Source organism: Tyto alba, unplaced genomic scaffold (genome assembly GCF_018691265.1).
Source record: "Tyto alba isolate M040663 unplaced genomic scaffold, T.alba_DEE_v4.0 Super-Scaffold_38, whole genome shotgun sequence".
NCBI lineage: Eukaryota > Metazoa > Chordata > Aves > Strigiformes > Tytonidae > Tyto > Tyto alba.
In genome coordinates this window covers 18141777-18158328 of record NW_024881313.1, presented here as the reverse complement: position 1 = coordinate 18158328, position 16552 = coordinate 18141777, and the positions used below count along the sequence as shown (strand labels likewise).

At 35.1% G+C, this 16552-nt stretch overlaps 1 protein-coding gene across 1 annotated transcript in view; it reads left to right on the top strand.

The window, feature by feature from the left end:
• RUNDC3B (RUN domain containing 3B) overlaps positions 1-16151 on the top strand; it is a 53823-nt gene extending 37672 nt beyond the window's left edge. The window contains exons 9-11 of the mRNA XM_042802088.1: positions 10539-10685; positions 11080-11195; positions 13690-16151. Coding sequence (XP_042658022.1) covers positions 10539-10685; positions 11080-11195; positions 13690-13835 — 409 coding nt within the window. The 3' untranslated portion in view covers positions 13836-16151. The remainder of the gene's footprint in view (positions 1-10538; positions 10686-11079; positions 11196-13689) is intronic.
• The last annotated feature ends 401 nt before the right edge of the window (positions 16152-16552 follow it).

The window sequence follows — 16552 nt, the reverse complement described above, 5'->3', positions numbered from 1 at the left end:
AATTTTTCCTTTTGAAGTTTGCTGCAATATTGTAATCCTGTTCTGTTTTACAAAGGTGTGGATAGACAGCAAGAAGGGAAGTTCTTTTTTCAGCAAGGTGGAAACGTGAATACATGGGAGTTTCCTTTTTGCTTAAAAAAATAACTAGGAAAAGTTTAGCTGTGACATGGACAGACAGACTCCTGCAATTCAGAGTGGAGCAGAGTGAGGCACAACAAGGAAATAACGCAGATTGAAACACAATTGCAACCAAGCTTCTGGAATGACAGAGGACACACTATTCTTAGAATCCAGAGGGATTTCATGGGTTTATGGCACAGCAGGAAGCCAAAACTTTCTGGATTTGATAGCAGCCTGAAGAAAAGGACTTGCTCTGCAAGATGCAGTAGTAGATAGGGAGGGATTTATTCTTAAACACTCATATTTTAATACCTTGTTCTGAACTTTTAAAAAGGGGTTTTAAAAGATTTCTATTAAAATAAATCTTAAATTTTAAAAAAGTTCAAAGTTTTTGAAGTTATTGGTGTCTTCACGGACAAGATGTGTTGGTGTATTTACGGCAAAATGCTGTCTGACTCCAAAGTGCAAAAATACTAATTTTTGTAAGGAGTCTCTCCTCTCTCTCCTTTCTTTTCCTGTTCCCCCTCCCCTCTCTGTTTTTTGTTGTTGTTGTTTGGTTTTTTTTTTCCCCCCTCCTCTTTTCCCCTTATCCCCCTTCCCTTCCTCCCAGTACATTGGCACTGCATGCATGCCAAATTCCAGAATTTTTATCCAAGGTAGAATAATAAGGTTGGGAGCAGAGGAAGTAAGGCCTTTCAAAATAATAATGAGAACTATTGAACCTTTGAGGGCCTCAGTGCAATGCAGTTGCAAATGATGTGCATTCCCAGTAGGAAAGCGTATTGTATGGATCATTGAGTTTCTTCCTCTGTTAGTATTACCTGAACTTACCTGAACTGTGACAGAAAAAGAATACTTCAGTAGCGCTAAAGGACCTATACAACAAACATCAATGTTCTCCCCTTAATTCCACGAAGAGAATTATTTCCTGTCTAGAACAAGTGAACCTGAGGCTTTGATTTCATAAAAGGGTTTGAATGACTTGATACTCACTGCGAATGGAGGAGATCGAGAACATCAGCTAAAAAATAGGGTAAGTCAATCATGGTGCATAATCATTAACTCCTGGAGTACAGTCACAGAAACTGAATTTGATCTCCTTGTGCTTTACCCATTTAGATAAATAAACTTGCATTACCATTTGCTTCCGAGAGTCCCAGTTTTTCTTTCTTCATTTCTTAATCCTCATAATTCATTTACTGTAGGTTTCCTTCTATATTCTGGAAGATACTGATGGGAAAAGCTAGTATTCAATAGTACTTACACACAAATGAGAAGAGTTGAACAGAAGCTATTTTTACATTCTTGTAATATATTTAATGCAAATTGCATGAAGTTCAATACCAAACTAAATGGACTTTAAATGACAAAGAGTAAAAATATAACCAATTTTTGTAAAGGTGGAATAGGGGCAGGTTAGAATGGTGAGAAGAGGCTAATTCTGTATTTACAGAGATATTACTTTATCATTGAGATACTGAAGCAATCTCTCGAAGATTCGTTAGACAAAATAAATATTTAAATTATCCTAGATTTCAGTTTTATTTGGCTATATTTATTGGTTTAAATAAATTAGATTGAGAATTGTTTCATCCAGTAAAAAGGAACAGACAAATATATTTTACACTTTCAAAACAAGAATAAAAGTTTCTCTAAAATACAAATAGTTTGACCAAAAGAAAGGTGGGTTACAGATCAGTGTGTATACACAGTCACAGAAATATTTGGGTGGGGTTTGGTTTTTTGTTGTTGTTGTTGTTGTGGTTTTGGGTTTTGTTTTTTTAATTATGGATGGTATTTGCAAATTTAGGATACAACCTGGTTTTTCTTCAAAATCCAGTTTTAAGGTTACAGCTTTGTCTTTTTTTTTTTTTTTTTCTGTGTTTTATTTTAACAAAAAGCAGTTTAAATTATTTCTGGAAAGGCTTAAAATAGAAAAAGTGAAATGTCTGAACTTATAACCAAGAAAATACAGCATACTCTGTTACCTGATTTCTTGAACAAGCTTTTATTAGCTGCCTATTTGCATAGCAAGTGGTTGAGATTTATATTGCCAATTTTTCTGTTTGTCATTGAGATATTCTTATGCAGGCACTTAATGTAATAAAATTTTCTGTATTTTGTTATCCACATTATAACTCGAATTACACTTGGCAAAGATTTTTACTTGACACCTGTTTTCCCTTCCCATTTCTCTATTTCTAATGTTCTTTTCTCTGTGTGTTTTTTTTGTTTGGTTTTGTTTTGTTTTTTTTTTTCCCCTTTCCCTTTGGATCAGATTTTCATCCTGCATTTTTTTCATTCTTCAATTGCCATTAGACTTTGAAGCTCTGTCTTACTGTTTGCATCGTTTGGTAGTTGTATTAATTCCCATTCAGCTACCAGGAGGAACTTCTGTTACTCATGGCTTTCTGCCTTTTTTTTTTTTTTTCTTTTGCCTCCCTCTCCCCCCCTTTTTTTTTTAACCCAACATGGTCTTCTGTCCTTCAAAGTCAGTCAACATTCACATATTCACTTTTTTTGTAATTAGGAACATGGCATTCCAAAGGAGCTGATATGCTGGTTTTGATAAATACTTGCCTATGTAAAAGATCCATCTTACAGTTATAATGTTGGATATCTCTGCTGAAACTCTTGCTGGCTTAATATATGAATGGAAATTTTAAAAAGTGGTTGTTCTGTCAACCCAAAGTTTACCCAACCATTTTGGAGTTGATACTGCTGTTTTCACTGAATCCAAGGGAAGCATGTTAAAATGGCAAAAAATTAAGACTGCTATTTTTGGTGATCTGTTTTGAAGGAAGTTCTTGATTATTATTTTTTCCCCTGTCCCTCACCCCCATAGAAATACTCTTTTAAAAGAAGTTCAGCTATAGACAGATAATCTGTATTTACATGACTGACATGGGGGGAAAAAAAAAAATCCTTGAATGACAAGCTCTGTTTGAGAGGATATTTACTAAAGGCAAATTTGATAATCTGTTAAAAAAAGCTGTTTGCTAAGTCCTCTATTTTTCAGCAGAAAGAATTTGATAGTTGAAGAACTGAATTAAAGGCTGTTTCTTTACTTTTTCAATAGTTTGGTTGCTAGCCAAGTTCAATATTGTTATTGTTTTCAGTCAAGACCTACCACCAGGGGAAACTGGCTGTGCTGTGCCTGTTGTCCTCCTCCAAACAATCAGGCCTGGTTATTTTTCCAAGGACATGAAGACTGTCAGTCACACACTGCAGTAGTATTTTAACGAGTAAACACAAAGTTAATGCATTGTAGTGTGTTTTGATCCATTTTGGATGTCTGTATTCTGCAATAATATCTTCACCATAATTAGGCTAGAACTCAGGAGTTAAGCTGCCAATATTCCCACCAATATAAGCTTATCCAAGTTACTCCAAAGGTCAAAAAGATAAAAGCTTGTATAAAATTGACAGCAATTTTATTACTGGAGAATATATTTCAAGATCTCTAGGAGATAATAAAGGAGAACTAAGAAATTGCTGAAGAAGCTTCCAGGGGATCTGTTCTGTGGCACAACTAGTACCATTGCTGGGACACATGAAGATCTGTTGGCCAGTCAGTAGGAGAATGTGGTGTGGTAGCACATACCTGCTTGTTTTCACTGCAGCGGCTGCCATTAGTCTGCTGGGATCTAACTGCTCTGGCATCTAATTTTGGGAATACTGTGTCTGTGCACAGGGCACAAACCTGAGAGAGGTGATATATTGCATCATCAAAATCTACTGGTAAGTAACTGATTTCCATACCTGCTGATCTAATTTCTCAAAGTCCAATGACATACCAGTCCAGACAGCTCACTGTCTTGCTACAGTACTGACAATTTGAGAATTACCTTTTATTTTAGAGTTGCTCTTACAGATTTTAGTTATATTCATGTATGCTATCAATTTGAGTTTGCATTCCATATTTCCAGTCCTGAAAAAAGGTTTTTAAAGCTTGTTCTTTCTTATTCAAATGTTCTTATTTTTTTTTTAAGCTTTTATTTTCATTTTTACTTTTCACTACTCAGGTAGTTCTTGAACGGGAGCACTCATCTGATAGAATTCCCTTTCTTAGGGAATTAGTCTGTTTGGTTTATTTCCTGTCTTCATCTGCTGGTAGGAGGGCAAATTGCCAACTGGACTGGCATTTTCTGGATTTGGAGAAATTAAACTTGCAGGTAAGAAATTACTGGTTTTTCATAGGTGTAATTAGAAACAGAACTGACTTTATTAAACAAAAATTCTATGTAAATGGGCCTTTCAGAATAGGCTTCCAATGGCATAAATCTGGATTTGATCCAGGAGAAAATGGAAATCCAATCTAGCTGAAATGAGACCAGAAATTTTGTAGTTACCAAGATAAGGCTTTTCTATATTAGCTTGGGCTAAAATTTAGATTAATTTTTATTTACTTATCTATTTTTAATTTCCCAGGGGTAACATAGTTACAGTATAGTAAGTGACCAACAACCATCGCATTTTTATATCATTTTTGTTTTGCATGCAGGAACACCACGTACAGGTTGTCTTTTGTACCCATCCCCCACTATGAATGAGCAGATCAAGTCAGGTCACACTTTCAAGATGCAGAAGTCTTAGATCTGCTAATCCGGAGGAGTAATTTCTTAGCCTTTTGAGGGGTAGCTGAGCTGACAAAAGCGATGCTAGTGCAAACAGAACTTTTTAATAAGGGTTTACCTTATTTAATAAGTTTAAAAACTAAACAAAAAAAACTGTTTAAAAAAAAAAAAAATCTGACCATTTCAATGATCCATTTTCAGAGTGAGTCCTACATGATTGTACCAGCACAACTGAAAAGGCAACATACGGTGGAGCAGGGATGGACATAAGCAGTAATTTGTCAATTTTAATTTTATTATTTTATGTGTTCCGTACATAATTATATTCTTGTGCTTAGTAAATAATCTCAAAATAATAAATCATTAAATAAACTTCTCAATATAATAAAAGTTGAGGAAATCAGCAAGTGAATATTCTGGAGAGTACCTGACAAAGACAGGGCCAGTGAACACTAGTGGAGAAGGATGTTTATCAGAGGACTTCATTCAAGTCACTTTTCCCTACTTCTGAAATACACAATTAAAGGACTGAAAGTCAAAAGCATGCAGAGACGTTTCTGGAAATAGTTGTATAAACCTGATGTTAATACTCTGGCTGTTGCTGTTATTCTTGAATAAAAGCAAGTAAATTTGCAGGCCTGGAGGGAGTGTATGTGTCGGCACTTGAGGCAGACACTTACTCCTATCTTGGGAGTATTTTAGTGTTGATTCGTTAATGAATCATCAGTATTCTTTTGTGATAGGTGGGAAGTCATTTGCAGGTTATTTTTACTGAATACTTGTCTTTGTTTTCTATGAGGAGCTTAATTTAAATAGTGGTTCCTGATGTAGAAAACAAAAAATACAAATGAAAGCCAAATATTTTTTAGTTTTTAATTATGTATTCTACTAGGAACATGATGTTCTCCTCTCTTTTGCTACTTGTTTTTCCTAAGAAATTTTTAGTTTCAGTAGTATTTTGAATTTGTGTGAAGCTTTTCTTTCTTTAGACATTAAAAAAACACCACAACAATTTAAATGTCATAACTTAAACAGGGTGTCCTGGGCTAACATGATAAGACTGTGTGCATTATGCTTCTCTTATATGTGGAAAAATCTATGCCATGAAGTAATACAGAGGATATTTGAGAATTTTAAAAGCAATTTTTTGAAAATATGTTCTGTCTCCAGCATCATCAATGACTCTCTCCTGTAATAAATTCCAACAAGCATTTTGCTGGGTTTGCCGCACCACTTTTCAGTATGAAAATAGCAAGTCAGTAATTACTTCCAAAGGAATCAGAAATATTCTCTCTCTGCCAACCATCTCTTCACTAATTCTTGGTTCTTAAAAATGTTTTTCAGAACATTAAGCACAATATGAAGTTATCTTATGTAAATATTTATTGGGGTGAGGGCTGCTCAGGGCACAGATGTTGAGAGCAGAACAAAAATAACAGTTTCCTTTCTGCAGATCACGAGAGCGAGCTGCTAATTTTTGCAAAAATGATTACAAAGAGATTGAAATTATTGTAGGTAGAGAAGATAGGGGTGGGGGAAGAAGTTCACAGGCTTTCAGATAACCAAGAATTTTTTTGTGCCTAGATTAAGTGATGTACCATAAATCAGTTTAACCCCCCTGCTCTTGTAATAAATTCTTACGTATTCTCCCTACTCTACACAAAACTTTCTGCAGTTTGCAGTCTCACTGTTAGTCCAGGATACCCTATTCAGCAATATGTCACACACTGCGTTTCATTCAGAAAATAATCATACAGTCTCTTAAGATCCACTGTATTCTCCATGTACCAACTGCCCTTCTGAGATTATTATATTTAGAGGCCAATGTTTTTATCTTCTTTTTGGCTTTCAAGTTTTCTATTTCCAGTCTGAAGAACAGGACTTAACAGCTTGTTGTATATGTTCGTTTGCTTGTTTTAACTCAAAATTGATCATATTTCCTCCTTTTTTTAACTTCGCTTATAGTAAACCCTTTTTTCTCTCCTCCTTCTTCCCTTTTTGGAATGTCCTTGCTTTTACTCCTGTATTAAATGAATTAACATATTGTCTAGAAACCTTACCTTGCATCATCTTTAAATCATCACAACTAGAAAACCAATAGAACAATATTTTATTGTCTTTAACATAGAACTGCATATTTGTGATCTTCAGTGTTACTCTTATGATGTATTATGGATTTTGTTCCATATAAGCTATGCTTATAAGTTATGAGATAATATCCTTCATAAAATCTAGGCTTTGAGTCTTGGTCTACAGGTGTTCAGATCACTCAGATTTTCAGTTGGTGTTTCTTGCCAGCAGTTCATTCTCGGGAACAAAAGCAATGGAACAAAATCGGTTTGTACATAGGCCATTCCAGTTCAGTATGTTTTACTACAGACTATAGTTTATATATAAGCTTACATAATACATTATATTGTTTTTACATGAACTTTTGGTAACACTTTTGAAATATTTCCCAGTCAAGGCTCAAAGACTTCAGTAGTTTTTTTTTTTTAAAATATATGTGTGTAAATAACAGAAAATACTCATTTTACATTTCATTCTTGAATATTTTGTGAAACTTATAAATTTCACAAATTTCCCTATTTGCCATTTGTGCCTCTCCAACCATTCTTCATTTCTTATTTTTGCTTTGTGAAGACTTTATTCTAATTTTTCCTCTGAAAGCTTTTATATGCCAAACTTATTTTGCTATACTAGCAGATAAATAAGTTCTAATAGTAATATTCTTCTTTTGGTTAAGCAGCCTGACAGTGAACTTAATCTTCATTGCACTCATTGTGATCATTAAGAAAAGTCCTACTGGAGACCCTGCAGTATCACAGCCTAGAATTGGCCAGCACTAGTTACAGTGTTTGCATTCTGAGGAACAAGAGCATTACTGTAGAAATTCAGTCTGCCTTGGATAAAATAAATTGTTGTCTTTTGAGAGCACTTAACTTCTAGAAAAAGCTCCTGTTGTCTGACCAAAAGCAGGACAGCACTCAAGAATCTTGTGCAGCATTTTTTCACATAGGGTGTTTTGAAATGTCTACGCTTTTTCTCATTAAAACTTGATCATATTTCTTTCTTTTTTAACTTGTTTCTATAGTAAACACTTTGTCTCCATTTCTCTTCCTCTTCCCATTTTTGAGTATTTGTAGCAGGATCATTTTTTCCTCATGGTGATTTAAGAGTTTGAGGATGATGTATGCTGTGTAAACATGGCACTCAGACATGGTTTAGTGGTGGACTTGGCAGTGCTATGTTTACAGTTGGAAGATGATCGAGTCCAACATAAATGATTCCATGATTCTGTGCAGTTTAATACTTTGACTCTTAAAATAAGTCTGGATAATATGCATAAATTGATACTGCTTTTGTTTATCTTGAGAGAATTGATGTTTGCAAGCAGTGCCTTTAATAAGTCTTTCGTGGGATTCCCCTGCAGCAGACTTTAAAAATGGTTGCAAGAGAGCAAATAATTAAATAATCTACAAGGCTGAAAAAACAGGTGGTAACTACCCACACCTGCTGTGAATATTTTGCCTAACTTTCTATTGTCTCTACTACTATTTTATATATATTGAATACTGTGTTTTGACTGATTTTATACAATCAAAGTTTTTTAAACTTATTTTTAAAGATTCGGAATAAAAGCATAAAAGTTTTAAGAGTATAGTTACTTCTATGCCCTGCTTGATGCCCGGTTTTCTTGCTGAGCATGGTGGAGTGGTTTAAGTAGTGATTCACTGGAACTGTCTCTAAATGTTGTTATGCTGAAATCCCTGGAGCAGTTTGGCTAGTCTTTGCTCCAGAATTTATTTTTCCACACAGAAAGGGTGAAATTTCACATTGCTATAGCATAGAGATTTGTGGAAAAAGCCTCAATATATAAACTTACATAAAATGCCAAAATTCTACTATTAGCAACTTGTCTGTAGATGTGTGGGTTTGTTGTCTTTGCTCAGCATGTTTATTTGATAACAACTTAACAGTGCTGCTGAGTTGTGTGGTAATAACATACAGGAGTTGTCCAAGCTGGAATTTACACATAGGTGTTACATGTGTATGAATTTGCTTTTAGTTACTCTGTGCATAGTTGCTAATATAAACTGTGTCCTGTTACAAAGCTTCTGTGAAAGTATACAAGTAGTCCTCCTGAATAAGGAGGTGATGTAGCATAACTGGCTAACCTCATAAGAGTTTGCTTCACTGTTTCAGTTTCCTCAGATCAACAAACCTTTAACAGACCTGTTTAGTGCTTGATGTACCCCATGGGATTAGGGGAATTACATAGGGAAGCGAATACCAGGCAAGATATCTGAAATTGAGAGCTCTGAGTTATCAAAGTGGTTATTCCTATGGACCCCTTAGAGAGGAGGTTGAGGGGGGAGATCCCAGGGTAGAAAAGTTGATTTTCTGCTTGCATGAACACTGGGGGAATTCATCATCTTGAGAAAAGTTTCTTGAAAATAGTTTTGTTCGCTGTGGTGCTTTACCACCTTCTCTTGCAAAATTGCTCTGCATCTGTCTCTTCTCTGAAACTCAGCTACTAAAAATCCCTTACTGAACTCGCTACTGTCTTACCTTGTTTTGTGGGAAAATTTGCCTCTTTGGTTGGTGTTATGTGCCCTTGCAGAGATTCTTGTCTAAACAGTGAAGATACCACCAGAATTAAAACCTGCATTGTAAAAATAGACCCATTGACAATGTTATTTGTGAATTCAGATAAACGTATGTTACCATGAATAGTTATTTAATTTGCTGTGCAGGTTGGCATGTCAAATAACAACATGGCATTTGGCTTTGAACTCCTGAGTGCATTCAGTATGGAGAGAAGTAATACTAGCTATTCGCTTCAGGCCACAGGAAGTCAAACTTGTAAAGCAGGATTTTAGTACTGTCTAGTATTTTGTGGATTGGAGGATTTATGGGTTAACAAGAAATATGACTTCTGTTTCTAGAGTTATTCTACAGCAGTATAAGGGTAAATTGGAGGTTGCCTTCTACTACTGGAAAAAGGCTGATCTTGTCTTGGAGCCTGAAGAACCGTGTTTCCTATTTCTGTATGACTTTTGACAGCTGATTTCCAATATTGGCGTATTAGCTTCCTCTTTTGCAGAATTTTAGAAAACTGATCTGCTTCATGGGAATATGAGGCAAAACTAATTTGAGCACATAAGGTACTCAACGCATTTTCTGTAATTTAAAAACATAAATTACTAGAAGCTTGTAAGGTGCTAGAAAACAGAATAACTATGTATTATATGTTACCTAGAAGTAAAGAATGGAATTAATGTGTCTGGTTTTTAGTTCATTCTGCAAAAGTATTGAGGAGGAGGGTGGGGGGTGGTGTTCAAACTGAAAAAAAAAAACAACAAAAAAACAAAAAAAAACAAAAAAAAACACCCACCCCCCCCCAAAAAAAAAGCCCAACAAACAAACAAAAAAAAAACCCACCAAAACCAAAAAACAAAAATGGGGCTGGGGGGAGGGGGGGCGGGAAGGGGAGGAAGGAGAAGAAGATATTATATTCCCATAGTTGGTTTGCAAAATAGTTGGACTGTTAATTACCATCATGCTGTCAGAAAAAATCTTTAGAATGCAGTTGGTTTTTATTGCTTTTGCGGAAAGATTCTATTTTCAACTTTTTTCTGTTTCTAAATATTTCTCAATAGGCTTCTAAGTTGATTTCCCTAGGAAAAATGAACCATTTAAGATGCTTTATGAAAATTGCAATTTGTTGGTCACTTGAAGTAGAGCATCAACTTAGTCAGGACTATTTGTCCTGGTTTTCTTTCTGTACCTTAAGAAATTGCATTTAGTCGACAGATTTACTGCTTTTTGTATTCACAGAACTGTGTTAAAGAATAACGATTTGAGATCGAGACAAGAATTAACTACTCACCTCACCAATCAGTGGCCTTCCCCAGGAGCTCTGGATGTCAATGCTGTTGCCTTGGACACTCTACTCTATAGAAAGCACAATCAACAATGGGATGAGTAAGTTGAGTATTTATTTTGATTCACTGATTCACCTTTAGAGTAACAGGAAAACTCAGAATTACACGTTTCCCTTAGCATACCCTGAAATGTATCCTATTGTAATTACCTGTTACAATTTACAAGGATCAGCTGGCAGAAAAAATCAGTTTCTCATGCTTACCGTAAAATTTTCCTTCCTTTGGATTAATTAAAAAAAGAGAGAAAAAAAAAAAAAAAAAAGGAGGAAATCATTGCTTTAGGAAAAAACAGTGTTTTAGAAAGTAAACAAACAGTGTTTAAGAGAAGAAAGATGAACTGCCTAGGAGGTTTTTTTATTAGAAAACTTTTTAAGGAGAATTGAAGATACTTAGATCTTTAAATGTGTTACTATTAAGTATTACTTGCTTTGCAGGAAAAGTTTTCAAAGTCTGGACCAACTTTCAGCAGAAGTTAGTCTTTCTCAATCCTCTCTGGATCCCGGTCACTCACAGGATGGGAAGCAGGATGGAATGAGCTTGTTAAATGAAGGTACAGACCCAGTCTAGTGGCTTCATTTTATTTTGTTCTTCATAGCTCTGATCTTCAGTCCCTGTGAGATAAATTTTCAGTGTGAACAAAACAGGCATTGAACATCATATTTTTTTCCTTGTTATGCAAATTGTTTCAGTTTCCCTAAGGACTATACTTCAAATAAGTGTTGGATTTATGAAGATGCTTCACCCCCCCCTCCAATAATTACAAGACTTCATGCTGTACTTAGAACTAAGTTTGAAATATGTTGCATATCTTCCTTCTCCATCACAGAACCAGAGACAGGTCAGCTACAAGGAGGACCTTCTGTCATCTTTCTGCTACAACTAACTCAAATCTTTTGGGTTCTTTAAGTTTCCTTTTTTGTTTCTTTAAAAAAAAAAAAAAAAAAAAAAAAATAAGATTAAAGGCACTGGATGTGCAACTACCACTGTCATGCTTACATCTTGCATTCAACATTTGTCTGTGGAGATGCAGCCTGACAATGTAGCTGTTAAAATAGAGGGAGGAGCATGGTATGAACCATGCTAGTATATCAAGGTAATATACACACACAGCCCCTTTCAAAATCTGCATGCTTATCAAAGTTGAGCTGCTCCATCTTGTGGGCAATTATGAAAAGTGGAAAAATGGTGGAAGACTTCTGAAATAGTATTATTTTGGGTACCGAACATAAATTGCTTTTAAAAAATCTTTTTTTTATCTCTTCAAATGTTAACTTTAAACAGACTTGCCAATACAGAGCCTTAGAAGTTCATAACTGTAAAATTTCTTGGGTTTAAAATATCAAGGATGTAAAATTTACAACTTTTTTAAAAACTGTAAACAGTCTTAAAATCTAAATTGTTTCAAGTTAGCTTAGAGAAAGTGAAATAGAATCAACATGGCTATTATGAAGACAGTTCTTGTGCAGATCTGCTTTCAGCTGCTTTTTTGCAATATTAATCATTTGAAACTATGTTTTATCTTCTGTAGTGGCAAAGTATAACAAAACCACTGGTAATAATAGTTTTAGGTTTTCATTTCAAGACTGTCTTTAAAAGTAGCATAACAACTCACTGAGAAATTAATGAGGTTCATCAGTACCTAAGCTTTAATATAATTTTGTAAAACGGTATGTGATCCTGCTGTTAAAATACTTATGGTCTAACTCTTAGTATGGCAGTTTTAATTAAAACATTAGAAGTAGTAAACTTTCACATTACTACTAAGCCCACTCATATAATCAGAGTTTTAGCTTTGCACTTGTTGAAATCAAGGTCTGGGCCCAAGTAGTGTTACACTGCTCTTTGTGTGTTTTATGTCCTCAAATTGAATGTAGTCTTTAAAGGGTATTTTTTTATGGGAATTAAGATTTTTTTTTTTCTAAAAGTTAAGGTTCTTTTTTTGAAGACCTAATCTAGTTCATTCTTTAGGAAAAGCTATTCAGTCACTTTAAAAATGCTCGGTAAAGGCGAGGCTTAAAATCTACTGGAAACTATCAGTAAGAACCTTAAATGATGCAAGAGAACTATATCTTTTTATTTTTTTTTGTTCATAATGAATTGTTGGGCAGGATGTGGTTTGGGTTATTTGGTTTTTTTCTTACATCCTTCTCATGAGAATAAAACTTTGCTGTCAGGAACAGGAGGCCCACTTTTAAGAAATGCTACTTTATAGATGTGATTTTTTTAAAAAAAAACCTTGTAGACTGGCTTATCAATAAAATTGTGTGCCTGTGACCTTTTTAAGATAATTTTAACCTCTGGTTAAGGTGATCTTTTCTATTCTGCAGGTGAGCTAGGAGGATGAAATAGGGAGGTGCTGGTAGATCACATTCTTTACAATGTAATATATTAGCAGAGTTGGCACAAAATAACTCAGATATTCTGAGAAGGGAAGATATTAAATAGAGAAATTGTCCAATGTAGTCTTATACCTATAGGTAGGTTTCATGTTAACTGTCAAGTGTATTTGGATGACAGGGCAGATACTTGCACTGCCACTCCTGCACTGTAGGGCTTTTTCCAGTTGTCAGAGCCTAATGCACCTCAAATTGCCAAGGTTTAAAAAATGAAACATCTTTATTTTTAAAGAAATACATCTTGATTCCAGTTTAACTCTATTCCTTTCTGAGGGATTTAAAATTATATCTCTGGTACTGACGCTAGATTAACATCACTTCCATTTCTATATAATGTACTTAACTAAAACCTGTGCTTGAATTAGTTCACTGTGTAGTCAGCGGAGCCTCTGAATCTCCTTCTGTAGGAGAGTGACTACAGCTCAGCCTGTAATGCACAGGTGGGGATCTTTTTACCACCTGGACAAGGAAAGTATGGCATAAACCATGCGCCTTCCTAATTGCATTTATGAAGTATGAGTGTGCTGAAGCAGCAACATGTAATTCATAATAGTGTAGATGAAACAGGTTTTTTCTGTTCCCACTTTTTGTGGTCAGGTAATGTTGTGCTATAAAAATTATTAGGTTAATTCTTACTTTTCTTAACAGGAAAGGAAGACACTCCATCATTGCTTGGTCTCTGTGGCTCTCTTACTTCAGTAGCAAGCTACAAATCACTCACAAGTCTGAAATCAAGTGAATATCTTGCAAGTCCTACAACAGAGATGACAAGTCCAGGCTTAACACCATCTTGAGATATACACAAGAAGGAAGAGCTTTGTGTTGTATGCATTTGTCTTATGTTCCATAAAATGACTTACAATGAAGACTGCTAATTCTAAATTAAAAAATAAGCTGTTTGGTTTTTTTTTTTTTTTTTTTAATGGTTACCTGTTTAATTCACAAATTCTGTCAGTTTTCATTTGAACTTTTTTTTCTCCAGAGGACTCTTCAGATTTTCTATTTTAGTCCTGAATTATTTAAAGCTCTTTGTCAGGTACAGGACATATAATCTGATGCTTATGACTGATTTTAAAATGAAACAGTTGGAAATCAGTCCCCTACTTAACTGCCATGACCTTTGTTTCTCCTTGCAATGGCCTGGCCCTATTCTAGCCACGGTGCTTCTCTGCAGTGCTTTAAATATCTACAACTCTTGCAGAACAGAGGGAATCCTTAACGCCACTCTTTGTAGGCAAATAAATATTTTACCTAAAACCCCAGCTTTTCATCGATGTATGTTGCATAGGACCTCAAATACCATATTTAACCAAGCAACAGCTCTTCTCAAGCTGATTCAGTGTTAGATTTTGCATTCCTGTTAGTATCATGGCACTTAGGAGATGTCTGAGTTGCACTGAAGAATCACACTGAAACACTCTTATTATTATTCTTGAAGTTGCATGTGAATAACAAATGTAGGTTGATCATCTAAATCAAGCATACTTAGCAATTTGTAAATGTTGAGGGAACTCACTGAATGCTTTTTAGTGACCTGAGTTACAGATAATCAAACATTATACAAGAAATTTCTTGATTTATTGGCCTTGCTGGAAAGATGGGGACTAAGGATGGTGGGGTTAGCACTTTGGAAAGTTTGGATGGTGTGTTTACTGGCAAGATCCCAAGGAGATTGAAAAAGGGGAAACAAAGACAATGTGATGACAGTATTCTCATGTTAAAAATTTTTCTCATTCCTGTAGTAGTGCAATAGGTATTTTTCTTGATTAGGTAACACGGCAGAACTTAAATCAGTTTTCTCAAATTACTTGCCATTGATTTAAATTACTGATAGGAAAAAGAAAAAAGGGAGAAATTTTTTAAATGAAACTAACTTTCCAGATTACCCTACAGTTTCCAAGTTTGCAAATTCATTTTTGAATTGCAAACTGTATTCTTAATTCTTTGTAAGATACAATGGATCCTTTATCTATGAATTTTGCTAATCAAGGTAGTGCTTATCAGTATGATTAGTAACTTTTTAAACAAAACTTAAATGCATGTAAGTACGTTGTATTTATAAGTACTAGGGAAAATGCTTTTTTGTGCCAAAGAAGTTTCATAAATTGTTTACATGAGTAGCTGCAATACAAGACAGATTTTAAATTATTGCTTACTCTTAGGTGTTTACAGTATGTCACTACACTCTGTACAGTTTTAGTTGATTTGCCTCTTGTAATGGTACCTTGGCACTACTACTACAATCTGGTCATTTTAGGATGGGCTTGAAAGAAAGAGGGTTAATTCTTACTTTACTAAAAACTACAGTAAATGTTTAGCCTTTGTAAGCATGAGGCTACACATCTCTGGAACTCAAGGCACTGTTGGATTTAGCTGGAGGAGGTTCAGGATACATCTCCTCAACTCTCCAGTCCACAGTGCTGGAGGTCATTGCATCCATGGCAGGGTAAACAACTGATGCCATTTTAATGCAGATTTTTAAAGCAGCTTAGCAAAATCCACCAGACCTTGTCTTTCAAGCCCTCATGTACCCACCCAGTTAATTTCTCTGTAATAAACTCTGACCATTAAATCCTTTCATCCACTGTCAGAATGTCCATTACTTCATGTAATTGTTTTCTTTTTTTGTTATCACATTAAGCACCTGTCCTCTCATGGCAGTTGAGTAACATTATTAAATACTAATTTGTAAACTATAGATGCGGTTTTTACTACAAACACAGTGAGGGAATCCAGATTCCACAGGTTAATATTCTACATCACGGTGCAGTGATTCAATTGGTCTTGCTTGCCGTTAAACACCTCTACATCCCGCTACATCAGTATTTCAGAAGGGGCTATAATCATGATCTTCAGTCATGTTCGCTGATGGCTCTTTTCTTGGAGCTACTGCTGTGAAATTCATGTGTCATTTAACTGAAGTCTTTTATGTAGTCTGACACCACTGTGAGTTTCTGGGTGTCATCTTGTGCATGGGAAGTCAGTTATGTGTGTCTTTCTCAGTTCTAAAGATTAATAATTTTTCCAAAAAATTGCCAAAACTGTATGTTTTGTTGCCTTGACGTTCCATAAATGTTGCGTGTAAATTAAACATTTTGTATCATCGCCAATTACTAGTTTTTGTCTCTTTTAATCATGCAGGATAAAAAAAAAGACCATTTGGCAAATTACAGTATTACTGAGCTTATAGCAAATTATTTTCTTGCAAAACAGGGAGACTGGTTTTGTTGCTGTCTTTCATTTAATGTAGTCCAAAATCTGCTGTTACTACTTACTTCCTCTTTGGCCTTATGAGTTGTTGTGTAAAATTTACTTTGAAAATCACAATGGGGGAACACTGTCAGGTATCTCCTTTGGCAGTACCTTTTGCTTGCACCATATGCTCTAACTTTGTACCTAACACCTTTACAACTAGAGCGTTTTTCAGTGTGTGGTGAATTTTCACCAAGGCCAAACAAATGCTGGGATACAATCTTCACAGTAGTCTATTTCTTGGGTAAAGCACACCTGA